This window comes from Harmonia axyridis, chromosome 2 (genome assembly GCF_914767665.1).
Source record: "Harmonia axyridis chromosome 2, icHarAxyr1.1, whole genome shotgun sequence".
In the NCBI taxonomy this organism is placed as follows: domain Eukaryota; kingdom Metazoa; phylum Arthropoda; class Insecta; order Coleoptera; family Coccinellidae; genus Harmonia; species Harmonia axyridis.
Genome location: NC_059502.1, coordinates 61205876 through 61228116, shown reverse-complemented (window position 1 = coordinate 61228116; position 22241 = coordinate 61205876). Strand labels below are relative to the sequence as shown.

At 36.6% G+C, this 22241-nt stretch overlaps 1 protein-coding gene across 4 annotated transcripts in view; it reads left to right on the top strand.

Moving 5' to 3' along the window:
• The window catches only part of LOC123673557 (titin), a 207111-nt gene that overhangs the window by 148357 nt on the left and 36513 nt on the right, over positions 1-22241 (top strand). For all 4 annotated transcript variants that reach the window (XM_045608126.1, XM_045608125.1, XM_045608124.1 and 1 more), the window contains 10 exons: positions 323-5416; positions 5707-7007; positions 7956-8062; positions 8970-9199; positions 9363-9437; positions 10513-10617; positions 10861-11993; positions 12598-12661; positions 12743-12781; positions 13303-22197. In XM_045608126.1, the coding sequence (XP_045464082.1) occupies positions 323-5416; positions 5707-7007; positions 7956-8062; positions 8970-9199; positions 9363-9437; positions 10513-10617; positions 10861-11993; positions 12598-12661; positions 12743-12781; positions 13303-22197 (17043 nt within the window). The remainder of the gene's footprint in view (positions 1-322; positions 5417-5706; positions 7008-7955; positions 8063-8969; positions 9200-9362; positions 9438-10512; positions 10618-10860; positions 11994-12597; positions 12662-12742; positions 12782-13302; positions 22198-22241) is intronic.

The window sequence follows — 22241 nt, the reverse complement described above, 5'->3', positions numbered from 1 at the left end:
GTTGAAAGGAAAGGGATATTACTTACGATCCAATTGCGTAGATGAAATCCTTTGAATAAGAGCTCACTCACAATGTCACGTGGTCTATTTAAATAAGTCATTATACATTCGTTGGGTGATGACAGCATACATGAGTGTCCCAAAAAGATGTTTTTTTTTTGCAAACTTCGATAAACTCTCCACTTAGTTCTTTATACGGGGACATTTGGAATCGTGAGCAAGCAATTATCGCCCATAAACACTGCAAGCAAAGATATATTTGTCTTATAATCATCTTTTTGAATATGAAGCCAATTAACATAAAAATTATCTTTTTCTTTAGAGCGAACTGCTACTTATCGAATAGATAAGTCCAATGACAAGATAAAAGATTTGGCCACTGATGAATTGTCATCAAAAATCCATCAAACACAACCAGGAGTGGGTACGACACCAAAATATGTTCCCAACACCAAAAATGGTGTACAGCCAATGGACGAAGAACAACTACCAAAAGGAGACGAATCTCTTCCTTGGCGAAGGAAAACATCTAGAGCAACGAAAGAAATTGAGAGTAAAGCACCACAGGCTCAACCGTGGACTTCGGGAAAAGTAACGCTCAAGAAAACACAACGGGATGTTAAAAAAACCGATTCATTCAAACCAGAAGAAATATCGCTCAAGAAGGTGCAGATATCAAAATCTGACACTGAAGAGAAAAAACTAGAAGCTGTTAATATCATTCGTAGGAAACTACAAACTGTTATTACTGAATCTTCATCGGTAAAGAGTGGAGAAAAGGTACATTTGAGTGAATTGAAAGATGACACTGAAAAACCAAGTAAAGCAACTTGGAGAGAAACCGAAGACAGTGAAATTCTCGATTACGAAGAAAAAGAGCGGGGAATGACCTCAAAACAAACTGTAGAACTAGAACAAAGGGGTTGGAGAAAACAAAGATTGTCCAAAATGTCACATAAAGAAGATAAAGAAATACTTCAAGTAGAAGAGACAGAGAATGAAACACATAAAAATCCATCGCAACCAACTGAAACAAAAGACTGGAGAAAACCAAAACCTGTTGATAGTGTCATTGTACATGATAGAGAAGATAATGAGTATCTAAAGGTTAAGGATACAGAGGAGACCACCATCGCTAAAAAGCCAACTGATTATCAACAACCTGATAAACGGGACTGGAGAAAACCAAGATCTCAGGAAAGAGGCTCGAAACATACGGAAGAGAAAGAAACACTTCATATTCGAGATCAGAAAACTGTTTCGAAAGAAACTATTGAGAAACCCGGAAAAAGAGACGAGCAAAAACCAGAAAATCTTCAAAAAACACAAACTCAAGACAGAGAGGATAAAGAAATCCTCAAAGTACAGAAATCAGAGGAAGAAACTTCAAAAGTAGAAAAGAAAGAAAAAGATAGAGCTCCACGAAAAGATTCCGAACAACCTGAAGAGAAAGCCTGGAGGCAACCAAGATCCAAGGTACACGAAGAAGATAAAGAAATAATAAAAGTGGAAGAAAAAGAACAAGAGTTAGCTACTAAGCCTCTCAAGAAAGAGGAAAAAGAACCACAACCATGGACAAATCAAAAAGTACTTCTCAAGAAAACACAACGTGATGTAAAAACGATAGAAAGAGACGATTCTTCGAGAACAGTTCGCCAACCAGTAGAATCTCAGATTTCAGATCAACCAAATGAAACGGAAATCACTTCAGAAGTAACTCAGCAGACTCCTTCTGATTCAGTGAAAACGACTGAAAGAGCTGAAGAAACGACTGAAACGAAAATATTACCATGGGGTCAAAAAGTTGTGCTCAAAAAAACCAGACGGGAAAGTATTAAAACTTCAACAGAGCAAATAGAAGAAGTACATCTGAAGCCAGTGATGAAAGATAATATAAGCCAAAAAATAGTAGAATCTTCAGATCTACCAATAGAACCACAGAAAGAGCCAATAGTTCCAAAGAAATTACCTAAAGAAGAGAAACCAACAATTAGTGAAACAAAAGAGGAGGAGGTGAAAACTTGGCGTAAATCTAAACCAAAGACTCCAGCTGAAGTACCAACATCTGAGGAAATTCCTAGTGGACAAATTGTATTGAATGAACAGGAAAAAATATTGACTGAAGAATCAAAATTACCGTGGGGTGAAAAAATACAACTGAAGAAAACTAGACGCGAAAGTGTTAAAACTTCCACTGAACAACTTGAACAAGTTCATTTGAAACCAGTGAAAAAAGAGGTTATATCTAACAAAATATTGGCAGTTGGTCCAGAAAAAGCAACCACTGAAACAATTCCACTTGAAGTTATTCCAACGAAAGAGGCCGAAGAAATCGATACTCCAGACCAACCTGTTTCAACAAAACCTCACACTGTTGAGAATAAGACACATATTGAATCTTCAGAAAAAAGATCTTGGCGCAAAACTAAAAAAGTACAAACAAAAGTAGAACAAGCCGAAGATAATCAAGAAAAACCTGAGATCGTTCCAAAGGCAATTCTTGAACAACCCATATCACAGCCTTGGACAGAAAAAGTATCAACTACAGAAGTTGTTCCAGAAGAACTTAAATCACAACCAGTTGAACAAAAAGAAACAGATCGATCTGAAGTCAGAAGTTGGCGTAGAGGGCAACAAAAACAGTCAAAATCTACAAAAGAAATAATTGTCGATGAGAATATTCCTGAAAAGAAACCTATCGAATCACAACATCCAGTGGTGCCTCAACCAAATGCAGTCGAGGAAACTGAAAAAACATTGCAATCTCAAAAACGAATAAGAAAGAAACAAACGAAGAAAGCTTCATCTGAAGAGATTGCCGACGAAAAAGAATTCAAAAATGATGAGGAAAGTGTGTTCCACCAAACTGCAGAAGAGACATTGGAACAACCACAGCCAGTTGAAATTATCGAAGTAGAAACTGTTACAGAAGATACGATTGTATTGAAAATTGGAGAAGATGAACGGAAAAAGTTGAGAGAAACTGAAATGAAACCAGAAGTGATAAAACTGAAACCTACTCCAAAAACTGTGAAGAAAATTGAAACAACAGAATTAGAAAAGGTGGACCTGAAGTCAATACCTAAAAAGCCAATGGCAAAAGAAATTGAATCAGTAAAGAAAGGTGTATCTACAGAGCCGGTTCAACTAGGAAAACTCAAGCAGCCTGAATATACTCAAAGTTTATTGGAAGATATCTCAATAATTCCAGATCTTTCAAGTGAGGAAGTAAAATCGAAACCAGATGATAAAAAAGCTCCAATATCTGAAGAGATTGTTCAACCGGTTGAAGAAACCATACCTAAAGCTCCTTGGCGCAGGTCATCCAAAGACAAACCTAAAGAAGAACAAGATAAACAACAATTAGTCATAGGAAAAGGAAAGCTGAAAGAAGAAGTTCCTACAGTAGAAGTCGTTAAATTGAAGCCAATCAAAAGAACAGAAACTGAAAAGAATATTGAAACCGTCAAGATGGAAACAATTTCGTTCACCCCTGATGAATGTCAACTTATAGAAGAAAAAATAATTGAGTCAGATCTGAATAAACCAAAACAAGATCTTGCTCCTGAGAAGGAAAAATCGAAACCAGAAGACACAAAAGCTCTAACGCCTGAAGAAATTGTTCAACCGGTTGAAGAAACCAAGCCTAAAGCTCCTTGGCGTAGGTCATCTAGAGACAAACCTAAAGAGGAACAAGATAAACAACAATTAGTCATAGGAAAAGGAAAACTGAAAGAAGAAATTCCTACAGTAGAAGTCGTTAAATTGAAACCAATCAAAAGAGCAGAAAAGGAAGAGAATATCGAAACAGTCAAGATGGAATCTATTTCCTTCACCCCTGATGAATGTCAACTTATCGAAGAAAAAGTAGTTGAGTTAGATCTGAATAAACCAGACCAAGTTCTGGCTCCTGAGAAGGATGAATCGAAACCAAAAGATAAAAAAGCTCCAGCGCCTGAAGAAATTGTTCAACCGGTTGAAGAAACCAAGCCTAAAGCTCCTTGGCGTAGGTCATCTAAAGAGAAACCTAAAGTGGAACAAGATAAAAAACAATTAGTCATAGGAAAAGGAAAACTGAAAGAAGAAATTCCTACAGTAGAAGACGTTAAATTGAAGCCAATCAAAAGAACAGAAACAGAAGAGAATATTGAAACCGTCAAGATGGAAACGATTTTGTTCACCGCTGATGAATGTCAACTCATAGAAGAAAAAATAGTCGAGTCAGATCTGAATAAACCAGAACAAAATCTTGCTCCTGAGAAAGAAAAATTGAAACCAGAAGATAAAAAAGCTCTAACGCCTGAAGAAATTGTTCAACCGGTTGAAGAAACCAAGCCTAAAGCTCCTTGGCGTAGGTCATCTAAAGACAAACCTAAAGTAGAACAAGAGAAACAACAATTAGTCATAGGAAAGGGAAAACTGAAAGAAGAAGTTCCAACAGTAGAAGTCGTTAAATTGAAACCAATCAAAAGAACAGAAAAGGAGAAGGATATCGAAACAGTCAAGATGGAATCTATTTCCTTCACTATCGATGAATGTCAACTTGTAGAAGAAAAAATAGGTGAAATAGATCTGGATAAATCAGAAAAACCTGAGACAAAACAACCAGACGATATTCCCGAAGTAAAGTCTTGGCGTCGTGGTAAAAAATTGTCTAAAGAAATCGAGAAAAAACAAAAGAAACAAGATACAAAACCAGATATGAAAAAACCAACCGATGTAGTATTACCAACTGAAAGTTTAGAACATTCCGTAGATGAAATTAAAACGGAATTAATTCCAACTAAAGTAGACGATAAAACTCCAGCGGAAGCTTTCTCTGTGGAAGAGCCTGATTTGAAATCTGTAGCAGCTATAGAGTTAAGTGACAAAGATGTTCCGGCAAAACAACCAGAAAGTATTTCTGAAGAAATTCCAACCGAAATAGAAGAGTTCAAAAAGGATATGAAGGTCGATGTTATTTCAAGAAAAACCAAACGTACACGCGAGTTCATCAAAATTGAAGATGGTGGTCAACCTATACCAGAACTAGAAATTATTTCCCAAAAACGGGTTACGAAACAGTCAAAGAAAGATGATGTGAGAACCAAAGAAGAATCGACTTTTACAGTCATTGAACAAGCTAAACCCAAACCAGTTCCACCGAAATTCATTAAGAAAGTTGAGCCTGTGGTTGCCGAGTTGGATAAACCAGCTAAGTTCACATGTACAGTAGAGGGAAATCCTTTCCCAGAAATTTGTTGGTATAGAAATGAGACTCCGATTTCTGAAAGTAAAAGGGTACATGTTGAGATAATAGAACATACTGTAACATTGATTATTGAAAAAGTTATTACTCAAGACAAAGCAGTTTATTCCTGTAGAGCATCCAACTGCGCTGGTTTAGCAACATCTACAGCCAATCTCGTTATATTAGGTATATTACTATGTGTGATTTTCTATGATTGGTTGATTTTGCTGCAATAATGAAGCGCATTTTTGTTGTGATACATAGCAACGAATGCTTGCATAATAATCTAGCAGGAATACCGTAAAATATGCATCATTGCTATTCGATGTTAATTATGCTGAGTGATTGCTTGCAATTAATGAAAAGGCTTCGAAATTAAAGCTCAATTATCTTTTATAATATTTTTTTCTTAACTAAACTCTCTCCATAATTCAGTTTTTTCGCGAAATTAATAATTTTTAATTCTCCTTCCGCAGATAAAGAAGAGGAAGGTGAAGCTCCTAAATTTGAAGAACCACTGAAACCTCAAATTGTCGATGGAAAATCTCCTGCTGTCTTCAAATGCAAAGTAATTGGTCAACCAACGCCTAAGGTTAGATGGTTCCGGAAGAAGGATAACAAAGAGATGAAATCCGACGTGAAGAAAAAAGTAACATATGACGAAAAAACCGGTGTCAGTTCTTTAGAAATCTTAAAACCCACAGAAGTCGATGAAACTATTTATTCTGTAGTAGCAGAAAACAAATTCGGAAAAGCAGAATGTCAATCAAATTTGGTTATATCAGAAGCAACAACTGTTACCATACCGGAAATATTGGAGGCACCAGAGATAATCAAACCTCTCGAATCTGTGATAGCCAAGCCTACTGAAGAAATCGTAATGACGGCTGAGTTCAAGGCAACTCCGGCTCCAGAAATCACATGGTATAGAAATGGAAAACCAATTGATAAGGATGACGACTACATTATCACAAAGAAAGCGAACAAAACCCAACTTAAGATCAAGAAGACAGCTAAACATAAGGGTGGAAAGTACGAAATTAAGGTGACAAATAAAAGAGGTGAGGCTAGAACTTCAAGCTCCGTCTCTATCACACAAGAAAAACCTGAGGCAATAGCTCCCAGTTTCGTCAAAGTAGTTAAACCTCAATTCGTTAGTGAAGGTGAAGTTGTCATTCTGGAAGCTACTGTAGAAGCTTTTCCAATTGCATCTTTCCAGTGGTTCCAACATTCTCTGCCAATAACGTCATCGAACGAAATGAGAATCGTGACTCAAGACAATAGATCTTCGCTGATAATCACAGAAATGACTCCTGGTATAGCAGGTCCAATAACTTGTCGAGCCGAGAATGTTGCAGGTTCCGTCACTTGCACAGCTACCCTAGGCGTCATTGAAGAAACTGAATGGGAGGAGACCAGAGTGTTGGAATCTCCGAAGTTCATTGAGAAATTAATGCCTACTAGAGTGATGGATGGAGAAAAGGCAGTCCTCAGGTGCACCGTGAGAGGTAAACCAACACCTAAAGTCGAATGGTACCACAATAACAAAATCGTGAAGCAAGCTAAAGACGTTATTATAACTCAGGACACAGAAGGAACCTGTGAACTGGCGATTTCTGAAGTGTTTCCTGAGAATGCTGGAGAATATATTTGTAAAGCTACCAATAAATTGGGAGAAGCTATTTGCGTATCTACTTTGGTTGTCGAGTCCTACGAATATATTCCAGACTCTGAGTTAGGACATTTCACTGGATCTGAAGAAGATTTACTGGATAAGGTGAGAGAAAAGTTTGTGTTATTAGAGATTATGTAGATTCTTTTCAAGTAGAATGGTTTTTCATTTTCGATATTTCATGATATTTTCCTCTTGAAGTTATTAATAATATTTTTTGTCTTTTGATTATTTAATCGAATATTATCTTCAAATTAGTGTTTTGATGTTGAAAAAAAGTGATTTAACATTATTTCTTCAAAATTTATCTAACACAACGATTGTTTCGTCAGCTGCATGTTCTTCAAAAAGCGGTGAATATTTCCTCAAACTTCGGTGAGTTATCTGTCACCAGAGCAACCGTCTTTTTATTCTGGTGACGTTCGGTAACCACGCCCACTCTTCTTGGCAGTTGTCATTCGATCTTCAGATTATTGTTTATGAACTTTGTCATGACATCTGACACTCAAAGACTTTACTATTTTAATTATGAAACAAATACCCTTCAAAGCAATTAAAAATTTTTAGTTGTTCACAAATGACAAAAGATTAACCATTTACAACCTTCAAAATTCTGTCAAAGAAAAATTTTGTTGTCCAAAGGCAACTGTCAAGTGATTTGTATATACGAAGCAGATTACCTGAAATATTGATAACTGCTCTGATATTCTCGGCGGACCATACCCAGTTTCAGTAAAATAGATAGAATATGGAGATTTTGAAAATAAAAGCTTAGTCAATTTTTCCATGGCCACAAAACTGATGGAGTTCAAATTTTGAGTGTAGATATCAATTTTAATCAATATCAGCAGAACGATAAAAATACGAATATTGGAAAACAAATAGTCAATTTTTCCGTGGAAATAAATCCGATTGGGGTGAGGTTTTGCGAGTGTTTGTAAAGTAAAAATTGAAAACAAAATTTCGCGCAGATAATGTCATCAGAACACACTATATCATTTGCATCAATATGACAAAATGAAAATATTCAATAATTTTTTTTTCGATTTTCAGACAATAAGCGAATCCGAAATCCAATCAGACAGTGATGTTGAATGTGCGCCAAAAATAGTCAAAAAACTTCCTCAGATAATTTCAGCAAAAGATGGTGATGTTACAAAGTGAGTATAACAATAAAAACTTCATGATTCTGTTATATTATTGATCTACTCCTATTGAATTATATATTCATTATTCAACTGCTTTTGAGCAATTAATAGTATCTATCAGCAAACAGCGTGAGTTATAATAACTCACTATAATAAATCGGAAAATATGAATCTGTGATTCTATACTTCTCTGCTTCTATTCGATTGGCCGAAAGGGAACATTCCATTATTGAGGGGAGGATTCAGAGGGAATGTCACTTTAATAATTTTGACGTTTTCAAATTAAGTTGACAACTAATTATTGTGAATGTTTTGTTGAAAACGATTAATTCAGATAGTGAAGATGAAATATTATATAGGTATACATTTCCAAAAGACAAACAGCTAATGTTACCATACAGAATTACTTGCCCGAAAAAAATATAAAGGAGTTTAAAAAATTTTCAAGATTGGTGTAGCAGTAACATCATTAAATCATCGTTTACGGGGAATGTTTTTTGGTATATTTTAATGCATTTTTATAGGCAACTATTGAGGTTTTTCAATACTGTATTTTGTACTGGATTCGAGCTAGCCGAAGCTAGTTCGATTGTGATTAGTGACACTAAATTTCCATCTCTCTTGTACTCGGGATCGAGCACATATGTTTATTTCCCGTTCCTTCTGTCTATATTCTAAGTCTGTATTGTTTCTTTAGTATTTATTGATATAGTCGTAGATAAAGTATAGTATTCAACTTGCGGTAATGGTCATAACTCACTTGATGAATTACTGCGTGAGTTATGACCTACATTACCGCTCATTGAATAATATACTATTATCTACTCCTATTGAATTATCTATTCATTATTCAACTGCTTTTGAGCATATCTACATTGAATATAACATAATTAACTTTTGCAAAATTTACTATTTACAGACTTGAAGTACAAGTAACTGGAAAGCCTAAACCGAAAGGCAGATGGCTCAAACATGGAGAAGAAATACAACCATCAAACGAATTTGTAATCGAAGACTATGAAGATGGTACTTGCGTTCTCACCATATCCGAAGTATATCCTGACGATACTGGAGAAATTGTGTATGAAGCGCAAAATCCTCTTGGGGTAGCAGTTACCTCAACTGAACTTTTGGTGGAATCTGTAGAAGGTGAAACATCAGTGCAAGAAGATTATTTTCAGATTTTCCCTCCCTCATTCACAAATTCCTCACAAACTGATACAAACACACCTTAACCCATGAAAATAGAAATCATACTCTATGGTTTCTATTTTCGCCTACGCAATCTCTCAATAATAATTTTTTTCTTCAGGTATTGTTGGCACTAAAGAGTACAGGAAACCAGAGTGGGTTACCCATATGGAAGAGCTACAAATTGCATTGCAAGGTAATGAAAAAAACAAATTGACGCATGCGATTTCTGCTGGTTTGTCTGTCGATAGTCTAGAGAACTCTTCAAACTACGAAGGTAAGAGATACTCCAACGATACAATATATGATGACAGGGATCTATATGATACGAAAACGCTCTCACAAGTTTCTTTCGGTTCGATTAAAAGTGAACCCAACAACGTTTCGAAATCCAATCAGGGGTTCATCCAGATGGCAATGAACGACTATCTGAACTGTCATAGACATTCCATAAGTACCATCATGGAACTCATCGATTTCGAAGATCGAGATCGGTTGAATTTTAACAGTGATACGTCTCATTCCAATATAGACCTGACCCAAATTTCTGATTCCAAGAATAATTGTTCAGATCGAAAAGAATCGTTTTTCCTTCTCTCGCCAATCGAAGAAAAGAGCGAGTCATCAACAAGAAGTAGCAGTTTAAACGACAGCAATAGTTCGGAAAAACGTAAAAGAACTGGAAGGGTCATCAAATCTCAATCGCATTCGTTCGAAACGTTGCCTGTCAACATAAATTCCGTTCAGTTTTTATCTGAACGAGATATCTTCCATAAATCTGTTGAGACGAGCTCCAGAACAGAAAATATCTTCAATGGAACTGCCATTTTTCCTTTGGAACCTAGAGAGCTAGATCCTAGCAGTTTTTGCCAACTTCATACCGCGGATAGTCAAGAGGAACTTCAAGAATTTTTACTGCTAGAGAGTGAATGCATGACAAATAATTGCGATAAAGGTCTTGCCCAAGCTTTTGTGCAATTTAATTCAGAAGATGATGACCTGAATAAGGCTTAAGATGCCTTCAATCCCCTGTTCAATGGGATTTAGAATTTAAGATTTCCAGCAAAAAATTTAAGGAAGTACAATTTTAATGCCAAATAACTGCTTGTGTGACTCTTAGATGATATGTTTGTTATTAAATTGTGTTTTTATAGTTTAAACTTTAGTGGCTATTTTTGAATTGAATGCTTTTTGCTCAGTCTGAAAACAAGGTAGGTGGTATGTTGTATTTTCTCTATCGGCAAATTTTTGAAACATTTTGAAATTTTTAGAGTCCAGAGCTGCACCTACCTTTGTTAAGGAGATAACAGACATCAGAACAACTGAAGCAGAAACGGCAACATTTGAATGTCTTTTCTCAGGAACACCAACACCAGGTATGTTTTTTTTTGAGGAAAAATATTTTTATTTGAAGGGATTGAAGGATTGACTTACCTACCTGGACCAATTTTATCAATCAAATAACATATTGCAATCCCAATGAATTTTCTCATCACTTGAAAATATTCTCGTCGAATTTGAAACACATCAATTTTTTTCCACGCGAAATCTTAATTGAATTTTTTTTTCGCCAGATTTCAATTCAAATGAATTTTTGTACTACAATTTGAATTTTTCAGATATAATATGGTATCACAATGATAAGGTTATTCGTAATACTGAAAACATTAAAATTCGAATTATGGATAACAAAACAACTTGTACTATAAAAGAAATTTCCAAAGATAACGTGGGACAGTACGTCTGTAAGGCTGTTAGTGATGCAGGTGTCACAGTAACCAAGGCTAAGTTATATGTCCAAGAGATACCGGAATATAAAAAGAAAGAAATTCTCATCAGAAAAGCCAAAGAAACTCAAGAAACTATAAAGAAAGAACGTGTAAAGATAGAAAAGAAAAGGGAAGAAAGAAGAAGAAGGGCATCCCAAACATACACAGAAATTGAAGAGAGTCAACCTGTTGTTGTTTCAGAAACTCATGTCATTGAGGAAACTAAGGAAATTGAATCCACTATAAAGGAGGATAAAGCAAAACCAATTTTAGATATTCAAGAACCGTTGAGAACTGAAGCAGTAGCATCATGTAAGAAAGTTCAGGAGGTGGAAGAACAAGAGAAGCCCAAAGAATCAGCACAACCGGTGATAATTCCTCAAGAATCCATAATTACAGAGCATAAGACCCTAGAGGAAAAAGTAAGCAAACTTGAAGAAGACAAGGATGAGAGACAGAAAGCACGTATCGACATCCAAGAGACTTTATCTTTAGACTTTGCTGACATAACCGAAGTGAAACTTGAACAAATTATAGAGCGCGTAGAACAGATAATCAAGAAGGGGGAAGTAAAAATGGCTAAAGAAGTTAATGAACTATTAGAATTCATAGACGTCAAGCAGTTTGGTCCCGGAGAACAACCTCTGAGGGAAATTGCTGAGATCGGCTACCTATTCAAACACGGTATAACCGTGAAAGAAATAACTGTTCTTTATCAGGAGAATAGGTTCCCATCACTGAAGACACCGCAAGCTCAATCGGCATTGGTCAATGTTGTCGAAAGGAAAGGTCATGGTGCTTTGATTTCTGAAGTTTTGACAGAAGAAACCACAATCGATGAGAGTAAGCTGGCAGCAACTGTAGGATTCCGTGCCTTCATGAAGATGGTGGAATCAGAATATGTGACTATTGAAGAAGTAATCACCAACTTCACTCCAGAAGATTTCATCTCGAGAGCATGGGAAGCCACTGAGGTGACTGAGGTATGTTTTATTCCTAATTTTTTTTCGGAAATAATACAAAATTTTTTTACAGTCTTTATGTCTTGACTGCTTTCGCATTAAATATTCAATACTTTTTATTAACCAGTCCGTTTTCGAATAAGAACAAAACTGCCGTTACTAAATTTAGCCAGAACTTGAATAATACATATGAATATTCAACATTCGTGGGGTGCAAAAAAATTAAAAAAAATTTGTAGTATCTCACCTAGCTTCCTTCTTTGAGTTTTCTTCACATTTTCCTCATCATATATAGTATTGGTTTCTGGCCCATGTAACTAGAATAGAAAGAGAATAATATTACCATTATTATTTTTACCATTAATTAATTTTGCTATAGTTTTCGATATGCTTCTTGTAAAAATTTCTATGAGACTACTCCAATTGAGATATTTAAAGTATTATCGGAAATCCAAAAGACAAAAATAATACATTTATTTTTGGGTTATATTTATGAGGTGTACGAATTATCCAGATAATTATGGTTTGATCTTTTTGGTTGTATTGAATAACTTCTCGTCTGAAATAGACAGATGACGCTCCTAAAACTATTTACTCTATTGAACAAATATCCATTTGATTTCAGGAAATGGTTAAGCCTTTTTTCAAAGAAATGGTCACTATCTCTGAAGAAGTTGAAATTCATGAAGGTAAGATTCAAAAAAAATAAATAAATAAATGACACTCATTATTTGAGAGGGTTCCTGAAGTCAGTTTTCTTCATTTCACAGATAAAGTACACACCACCGATAAAAGAATCATCAGAAAAGGTGAGCTATGTTTAATCTAGAATGGTTTTTTGATTAGTCAAATTTCAACAGCCGCAAATAATGCTTTTATAGTTTAACTTTAGCGAATTTTCAAAGGAAGGAGATAAACGTTTCGAAAATACACCATCAACAACAAAACCTTATAACGACGGACTAAGTACGTTCCTGCAAATCGCTGAAAGATCGGACGTGTTCATCTCGTCGAGAACCTTTGATAAAGAATAGTTGCCATAATTGCTTTTTATAGCTTCCTAAATGAACGATTGTTGGTCGAAAATTATTGAAATCTGCTAATTAACCAGAATATCGCTTAGTGCCCCAATAACCAAATAAGTGCTATTGTGTGCATGTATAGCAGTGCTTCGCTTCAGAAATAGGTGAGTAAATATTTAAAACATTGAAATAACAAGAACAAATGTCACCCAACAATATGCTACTGCAACGCTATTATATATGCAACCATTAAACTCACATTGATATTTATTTAAACATAACACATTACAATGAATACACTTTCACAGAAACCATTGAAGACGACGAACACACGAAGACAACAGTGTTAACTGAAGAAAAATCTGTCCCCAAAACTGAAGACGACACTGAAACGGAAGAAGTAGTGACTAGAAGAACAACAAAACAAAAGCTCGAGAAAAAAAGGGAAAAGGTAAAGGAAACTGAGAAAAAACGTGATGAGAAAACAAAAAATAGTGAGGACACAATGGACGAACAAATTACTATAATAGAGAAGACTGAAAAAAGGAAAATCTTCAAAAGTAAGCCTGAAAGTATAACTTTCGACGATGAGAAAGTTGATAAACTCTTGATAACAGAAGAAACAAGTACAAAGGTCCTGCCCGTGCAAAGCACCAACATGATATCGGAAGCTATTACTATTTCCCAAGTGTCGCACACAGAAAAAATAGATGAATCTACCAAAGCAAAAATGCTGATGATACCTCAGTCTGCTTTGGTGAAAGAAGAAGTTGTGGTTGGTGAAAGTGAAACAGAAAATGAAATACCCAAAATCAGTTCAGTGAAGGCTGAAACTCTGGTCGATGCAATTGAAACATATCAGACAAGTGAACAATTTCCGCAAGCAGTACCTGGTACATTCGAGAAAACGTTCGAGGCAGTAGGTAGCAAGGCTTCCGAAAATATAGTGACAAATGAAAGTATTACAATAGAGGAGATCAACACAGGAGATGTTTCAAAAACATTTTCTAGAGAAACAACAATTTTATCAAAAGCTGACGTTTCTCTTCTGGAACAAGAAGCATCAACGGTGTCAGAAACTCAATTCGAGATCAAAGAAGCTATCTTCGAATCATCAGAAAAACCTAAGACCTCAAAGGCGGTACCAAATTTCAGTGAACAAAAAAGCGTTAATATCGAAGAGATTGTAGAGGCTGATGCAGAAAATATTTACATCCCTTCAAAAACTAATCTTATCAAACCTAAAATGGATATAGAATCTAATGAGTCATTACTGGTTGAAGAAGTACGCTCTGAGATCAAACCTGGCAAGTATTTACCAGAGGCTTTTGTGCCGACTGAAGTAGCATCAGAAAAAGTTATACCTCAAATAGCTTTGAATCAGACGGAATTGGTAGCCGATGAGGTTGAAGGTGATTTCATCAAGCAACGACTACCTATAGGTCAGAAAGCTGATATCCAGTTCAGTATGGAACAAGGTATAATAACGTCTGAGACTGACATACGCGTCAAAGAGGGTTCTTTGGATAACTTTAAATCCCAACAAGAAAGAGCGTTGGAAAATATCATCCTCGCAGAAGGTCTCTCCGTTACATCTGTCGATTCACAAATACCGCATACAGATCTTGATATCGAAAAGGCGGATGAAAAGACAGCCTTGGTCGTCATTTCTCCGAGGGAATCTGTAATCACGTCGACCAATACAATAGTAGAATCCGAACAACTGTATAAACCAGAAGAGAAATCAGAAACGAAAACAGCATCAATTGATATCGCTTGTCTGGAAACCAGTTCTGTAGGAATTGTGAATATACAAGAGTCTGAAGGAGACCTGAAACCAGAAAGCAAACCAACGTCGGTGGTGGCATCCAAAAATATCAACCAAATAGAAACCATAGAAATTTCGCAAGTACAAACAGTCGAAATACCTGAAGAATTTGAGAGGAAATTCGAATTCAAACAGGATAAAGCTCAGAGGAAGATAGACACACATGAAGCTACTCATGTCAGCATAACACAGTCGGAAGAGAAAGAATCTGAATATGATAAAGCGAAACCCAAATCGCTATCGATAGCACCTCAAATCGATGAGAATGAAATGCAGGTACAAATAAGCGAGTCACACATTATGGAAAAAGAGAGCTCTATCGTTCCTTTCGAATTACCAGATACTCAAAGAAGTAAAACAGTACCTGTCCACATGCTTCCGACAGGAATAACAGAAGAAGTTACAACGGAATATCGTACTTCGCCTTTCGACAAGAAGAAATTAGAAACAACAACTGCAGAAGTCAAACAAAGTGTCCTAAATGAAACTGTTATATCAGAAACACAAATAGTTGAGAGTTTAGGACGTCACACTATCGATAAAACACCCTTAGAAAAGACAGCGGAAGTAAACGTGAGACTAACAACAAGTATAAATGTTGAAGAAATCGTACCTCAAATCAAGGAAGACAAACTTACCGTGAAAGATTCACCTGAGCTATCCAGAGCCACTGCTGATATTGAATCGCAACAAATAGCAAGCATTTCTTTGGTTCAGTCTCACGATAGTATTGGAAAGTTCCAGAAAGAAAAACCACAAACTTTCCTCGCTGAATTTCAAACAGAAAATTTGGAATCTTTACAAGTAATCCAACATGAAATAGCAGAGAAAGAATCCAATGAAGTCACTCTGAACGAAATTCCAACACGAGTCGCTTCAGTCGCATTGAGTAATGCTCAAGAAAGTATCAATATAACTCAAGTATCAACAGAAGAGAAAGAACAGGAATATATCAGTGAGTCCCAACCAACTGCGCTCAATGCTCTCTCCATTGTCGCCCCCCATGGGTTGACTGCGCAATCGGAGATGACTGAAACTTTATCCAATGTTGGAATTGTTACTGAAGAAGAGATTAAGAAGAAGAAGGCAAAAAGAATAACCAAACCTTTAGAGGAGCTAATTGTAACGGAAACTAACTTAATTGACGTGGAAAAGCAAATGGAAACCTATGTAATGCCATCTCATAAACAAGCAGCTGTAGACATCACACCTGAACAAGAACTGCTAATTACCGAAACAATCACTTCTGATAGAGAAGAAAAACTCATTGATGAAAGGCCTGTACCTTCTGTTGCTGATGTAAAGATCGGTGAAAAGCATGTGGCAATAAAAGAAACCACGGATTCTGAAGTATATCCTGGAATTTTCAAACGAAAATCTCCAGAAAAACAATCTGCGTCCGAAAACATCGACTTGAGTTATCATGTGACTGGAATTCAATTCACAACTGCCGAGAAAGAAGGCGAAACTGAACAGATCGTAATGCCAGAAGGAAAGAAAGTGAATATAGATGTTATTGAAATAAGTAGTGTCAATATAAGTCAGGACTTTGCGTACAACAAAGAAAAAGTATTCGAATCTCAATCTTCTGGTAAAGAAGTCAAATGTGAAACATCCTTGAGCAGCCATCCACTTGCTGTTACTTCAGAAACCCTCACGAAAGAAACAACAAGGGAATTACCTGTCGAAGTATCAGCATCAGAAGGCAAAGCCTCCTCTGAGCATCTGACATTTGACAGTATCATAGGTAGTGAGACGATAATTCAAGAGAAGGAAGGAATTTTAGAGAGAGAATCTCCTATCCACAAGCTAGCTGAAATGGATTTTCAATTGGGGCAACCGATTTCTGTAACATCAATCATACATGCAGATAGAGAAAAGGATTTGATAGAAGATTCTGTGGATAAGCATCATGTTGATGCAACAATATCACCACAAGAAGTTCTTACTATCAAGGAAACAGTGGCTCATGATACCACATCTGAATTGAAAAGAAAAATGCCGAAAACAGCTTCTGCCACGCGAAGCAACATAACAATGCAAGGTCTAGTCCAAGAAGAAATGTTCATCGGGGAATCCGAAACAGATCTCAAATGTGAAGAAAGGATAAACGAGAAAAAAGCTACGGTAGATATTCTTGAAACCAGCGCTCCAGTGATTTCTCAAGTTTTTTCCAACGAAAGGGAAGGAGTACAAGAAATTCAATCAGAAGTTAGTCACAAAAATGCGTTAGTTAATATTGATTCGCAGCCGGTTGCTCATGTAGAAATTGTGAGTTCAGAAAGTAATGTACATGATATTGTTCCCGAAACACTAAAAACTATGACAGCATGTTTAGATCAACCAACTCTAGAACATTTGGTACAAACGGAACCTTTGGTACACGAAATAGAGGAAGAATTCATCAAAGAATCAACTATATCGAGTGAAGCCAGCTTAAGTGTCATTGAAAAAACTGGAGTTATTATAACAGAAGTACAAATACATAGCTCTGAACTCCCACTGAATATTGAAGAAAACGCTGAAAAACAAGCTGAGCAGATCATAATTCCAAGAAATGTAATTCTTCAATCAGAAGCCGAATTACACGATACATTTGGTCCATTGAAAGTTCATGCTCCAGAAATGAAATCAGCCACAACCGAATTGACAAGTCTCAATGTTGGTGTGGTTTCCGAAACTATTTCAAATGAAACTGAGGAAGAACACAAAACTATTACATCAAAAAGTGAAAACGCTGTGGCTTCCCTAGACGAAAAAAGACATCTGATAATCGAGTCTCATGCTGCAAGTGATAAAGAATCAATATTCGAAGAGTTTCCGAAGGAATTGAAACTCGCGCAACCTAATCTAGAGAAATCAACCCATGCTGTAGCATCTATATATGAATCGCAGACTAACGAGGCCGTGTCCAATCTAGAAGAGAAAACGGAACAAGGAGTCTGTGCCAATCAATCAACGTTACCTTTAGAAACAGTGTCCCAAGAACTGGTTACAGTGATTGATAGCGAGAAAGAACTCATAGAAGGGAACGTTCCAGCAGCAGCAAAAGCTCTCCAGAATATCTGCCAATTCGAAAGTATCCAAATATCTCAAACGACCACCAATATTAAAGAATCTGATTTCAAGCCAAATCAAATACCCCTCGGAAAGTATGCTACATCAAATTTAGATGTTACTCATAAATTAGCAGAGAAGGGTACAGTAGAAACTATCGATCATACAAATATTTTGAAGGATAATAAACCACAAATTCAAAGAGCCTCTACCAAAGAGCATTCTTCTGAAGCCATAGTCATCACAGAGCAATTGGCACAGGAAACAGAAGTTCCATTCTCAGGAAAATTCGAGCCTATCACCAGTAATGCTCTAGTGTCCCTCGATAAAGAAAAAGAAGCCTTGAGCGTTTCAGAATCTCTTGTACAGTATAAAGAAGACACTCTGAAAGAGTTCACATCAAACAAATTTGAACAGGCTGATTTGAAATTCCTCACTCAGCCAGTTCCAGAAATCAGTCAAGTCATCTCTCAAGATACGACAAGGGATCTTATATCTCCATCTCAGAAGGAACAGAAGGCGGAAATCGTTCAAGCAATTCGCAGCGGAATTACACAAATTGAAACTCAGCCTGGAGAGAAAGAAGACGACTTCAGTGATAAAATAAAATTTGTTACGAAATTGGCAGAAATAAAATTAGAAGAAGGAAAAGCTATTACTTCCTCGCAAGTATTTCCGGTTGAGACTCCGACTGAAATGCATGCGCAAACTGAACCTATATCGGCAAATGTGCAAGTCGAAGTTTCCAGTCATTTCTCCAGGGAAACGACAGAAACTATACCAGCTCAGAATATTCAAGACTTGATGGCACAGAGTGCCACATCCGTTACTGCCAATCGCGAAAATGAACCACTGCATAGTTTAGAAAACTTCCAAATTGAGCTTTTGGAAACTCCCAAAGATCAGGTTGAGGCAGTAGTCATGGTACAAAAAAAAGCGGAACGTAAAATCGACCTTTTCTCGGAAGTTCAGGTGAATCAGGTGGAAACTCAAGCACCTATGAAGAGTATTGGAGAATTAGAGAAAAAAGAAGAAACTGCCGTTCCAACTTTAGATCACACGTGTGCATTACAAGAAACACAAATCGTTGTGAACGAGAGTCTTGGCGACTTTGAGTCTATTGAGAAAACGTCAGAAAGAGTCAACGTTTCTCATTCTGTCTTGCAGAGTGTTACCCAATCCATCAACACAGTTCATGAATCAGAAAATCCTCTCGATATCTCAGTGAAAGACAAAAAGTTTGCTGTTCCAGAAATCGATGAAGAGACTTCGGTCAATATCCAGCAAACTATAGACTATGAAAAAGAAGAAAATATGACTGACTTCGCCACCGTTGATAAGCAATTTGCTGAAGTATCTGTTCCTTCGTATAACATGTCGGTATCGGGAAAAAGTGTTGTTGAAGTTCAGGAAACTTTAGGCGAATTCCAAGAAAAGGAACCAACGAAGAAAATAATTGAACCAACACAAGATAAATTCGAAAGCATAATCGTGACTGAACAACTTATTCAAGAAACTGGATCTGAATTTCATGCAGATTCAACTCCTAGGAAATATCCTGATGTTTCTCTGCAAACCGGTGAACATATGACAACAACAGAGGTTATTTCGTCACAAAAGGAAGTAGGCCTCATTGTGGAAGAAACTGAACAGAAACTGGCAGAAAAAACAATATCACCTCAAGTTGCAATGCAAATATCACAAGCTGATGTGAAAGAAACCTCATCTTCCTTAGAAATAGAAAAATCAGATAGTGTTCAACCAATTTGTAGTCAAATTACCTACGAGAATGTAGTTGTTTCTGAAACCTTGACCAACGAGAAGGAGGAAAAGTTGAGTGAAGGATGGAAACCGGAGACAAAATCAGCCAAAATCGATTTGGGTGATACGAAGGAATCACTGAATATTTTAGAAGTCACCTCTCATCAATCTGAAATCGATCTATATGACTTCAATCCAGCTAGTAAAAAAGCCGAGATACTGATAGATGAACAGCCTTGTCTTCAGCAAACTGAAACTAAACCACTCGACTCGGTGCACGATCTGAATGAAGAAGGTGTGGAACATAAAACCGCAGAAATATCTCAAAGCAAACAACAAAGTGTTCTTGTGACAGAACCAGTATTTCAAGAGAAAGAACAATCCTTCACCAAAGATGAAATCATACCGAAAAATATTGCACCTACCTACACAGAGAAAGATCATATATCTGTCTCTGAGGTCTATGTTAACCAGAGCGAGCATGAGCTACTCAAAGGTGAAATCACAACACCAAAGAAGGCCGAAACAATTATACTGAGTCAAGAAGCGAAAGAAATTTCCGAGCAAACTGTACACCATGCTGTTTCTGATATCAGTTCGGTTGATCTTCAAACAACAAAAGCAACTGAAGAGCATATTCTTCTGTCAAATATATCAATTTCAGAAGTTATTTTGAATGAAAAAGAAGGAATTAAAGGACCAGACTTCCTTCCACAAGGACAATCTGCACAAATAGGCTTAGAACATCTTCAGAAGTCAGCTGTCGTATCTGAAACCACTCCTCGAGAATCAGAAGGGATTTTGGACTGTGCAAATGAGGAGGCGAAAGCTGATTTGTCTCTTGTACATAAAAATAGTTTGATGTTGATGGAAATAGAGTCCTACGATACTACTGATACCCTTAACGAATCGAAACCTATAAATTTTGTGGCTTCTATGAATCAGGATAATCAGGAGAGTGTCATAATTACTCAAGCAACAACTGCAGAAAAAGAACTTGACCTGATCGTTCCACTGGTTGATCTTAAATCAAGCAATGTATCAGTATTACCAGAAGAACATTTGATAATTACTGAAGTCAAATCATCACAGAAAGAAGATACATTGGAAATATCTAGAGCCATAGAACAACGAGCTGAAAAAAATATCTCAACTCAGGAAGCTACTGAAATTACAGAAATCAGACCTGAAGATAACTTGACAAAATTACTACTGCATGAATCCGAAAGGAAACAGGCTCTCAGTGAGACCATTCCTTACGAATCACTTTCAATACAAGAAGTTACAACTGATGAGAGTACCGGATCTGCTGTCCAATTGCTATCAGCTACTTCTCTGACTGCGAACACCAACCTCGAGTCTCCAAAATCAACATGTATCACAGCTGAGGTGAATGTAGAACAGAAAGAACAATACTTCGATAAAGCGGCCTCTGATGATAGGAAAGCAAAAATAAATGTACTAGAACAAATAAGTTTAGAACAAACGAACTTCAGCGCATTGGATACTGCGATGGAATTACAAAGAACCGTTCCTGAAAAAGAATCGGCCCTCTTGTCTCAAGATGAGATGAATAGTTTAACAATTACAGATGTCAAGAGTGAGTTCGCTGAGAAACCCCTAAAGCAAGACGATGTTACTTTTGATCAAACCGCTACGGTTTCCTTGATTCCAGAACGTCATATCTCAATAACTGAAGTTATAGCAGATCAAAAAGAACGAGAATTTCAAATTTCCGAAAAACCGAAGACTACACAAGTTGAACAAAGCCAAGTACCTCATGAAAATATATCGATAACTGAGGTGATTTCTAGCGAAAGAGAAGTAATCGATGAAAACATTTCGATTCTTAAATCTCAAAAAGCACAAATGAGCCTTCAAATGAATGAAGGAACATTGAATGTATCGAAGGTAGAAACTGAGGAAAAAGAAAGTGATTTCACCTCATCTCAACCTATAAAGAATGTAGCAGCTGAAACCTTTATTGAAAATACAGTTTCTTCCTGCAGTGAAACCAGTGCGTTAGATACATTGACACCGTTGAACCAACAGGTACCTAAGAAAGTATATATATCAGGTCAGCCAATCTTCGCCGAAAGTATAATTGAAACTCGAGCAGATGTTCAAGGTTCTACGAAGGATATTAGTTTATCGGAAACACCTAAAGCTGAAGCGATACTAAATATAATAGAGCAGCAAAGTATCACAATAACAGAAGTTAATACACAGGGCCAAGCATCAGATAAAGTAGAAGAAGTCATAGCCAAAGAAACTACCTTTGAAAAAGAGATAGAAAGTTTGCCGGTAGTCTTGAAAGAAGAAAACGTGTCCTTACTATCCCATCAAACATTCAAGCCAGATCAAATTGGATCCAAAACGGCTCATATAACCATAACCGAGGAACAACATGGTCTCATTATAACTGATCAGAAATCGACAGAGAATATAACAGACTTCACATACGATGATGAGCAGAAGAAAAAGAAAAATATAAGTGTCTCCTTTGGGAAACAAACAAGTCTCATAGTCACTGAGGTAGTTCCACAAGAAACTGAGGGTAAGTTGCATTCAAAATACATAATTTGATCAGAAATGATTATT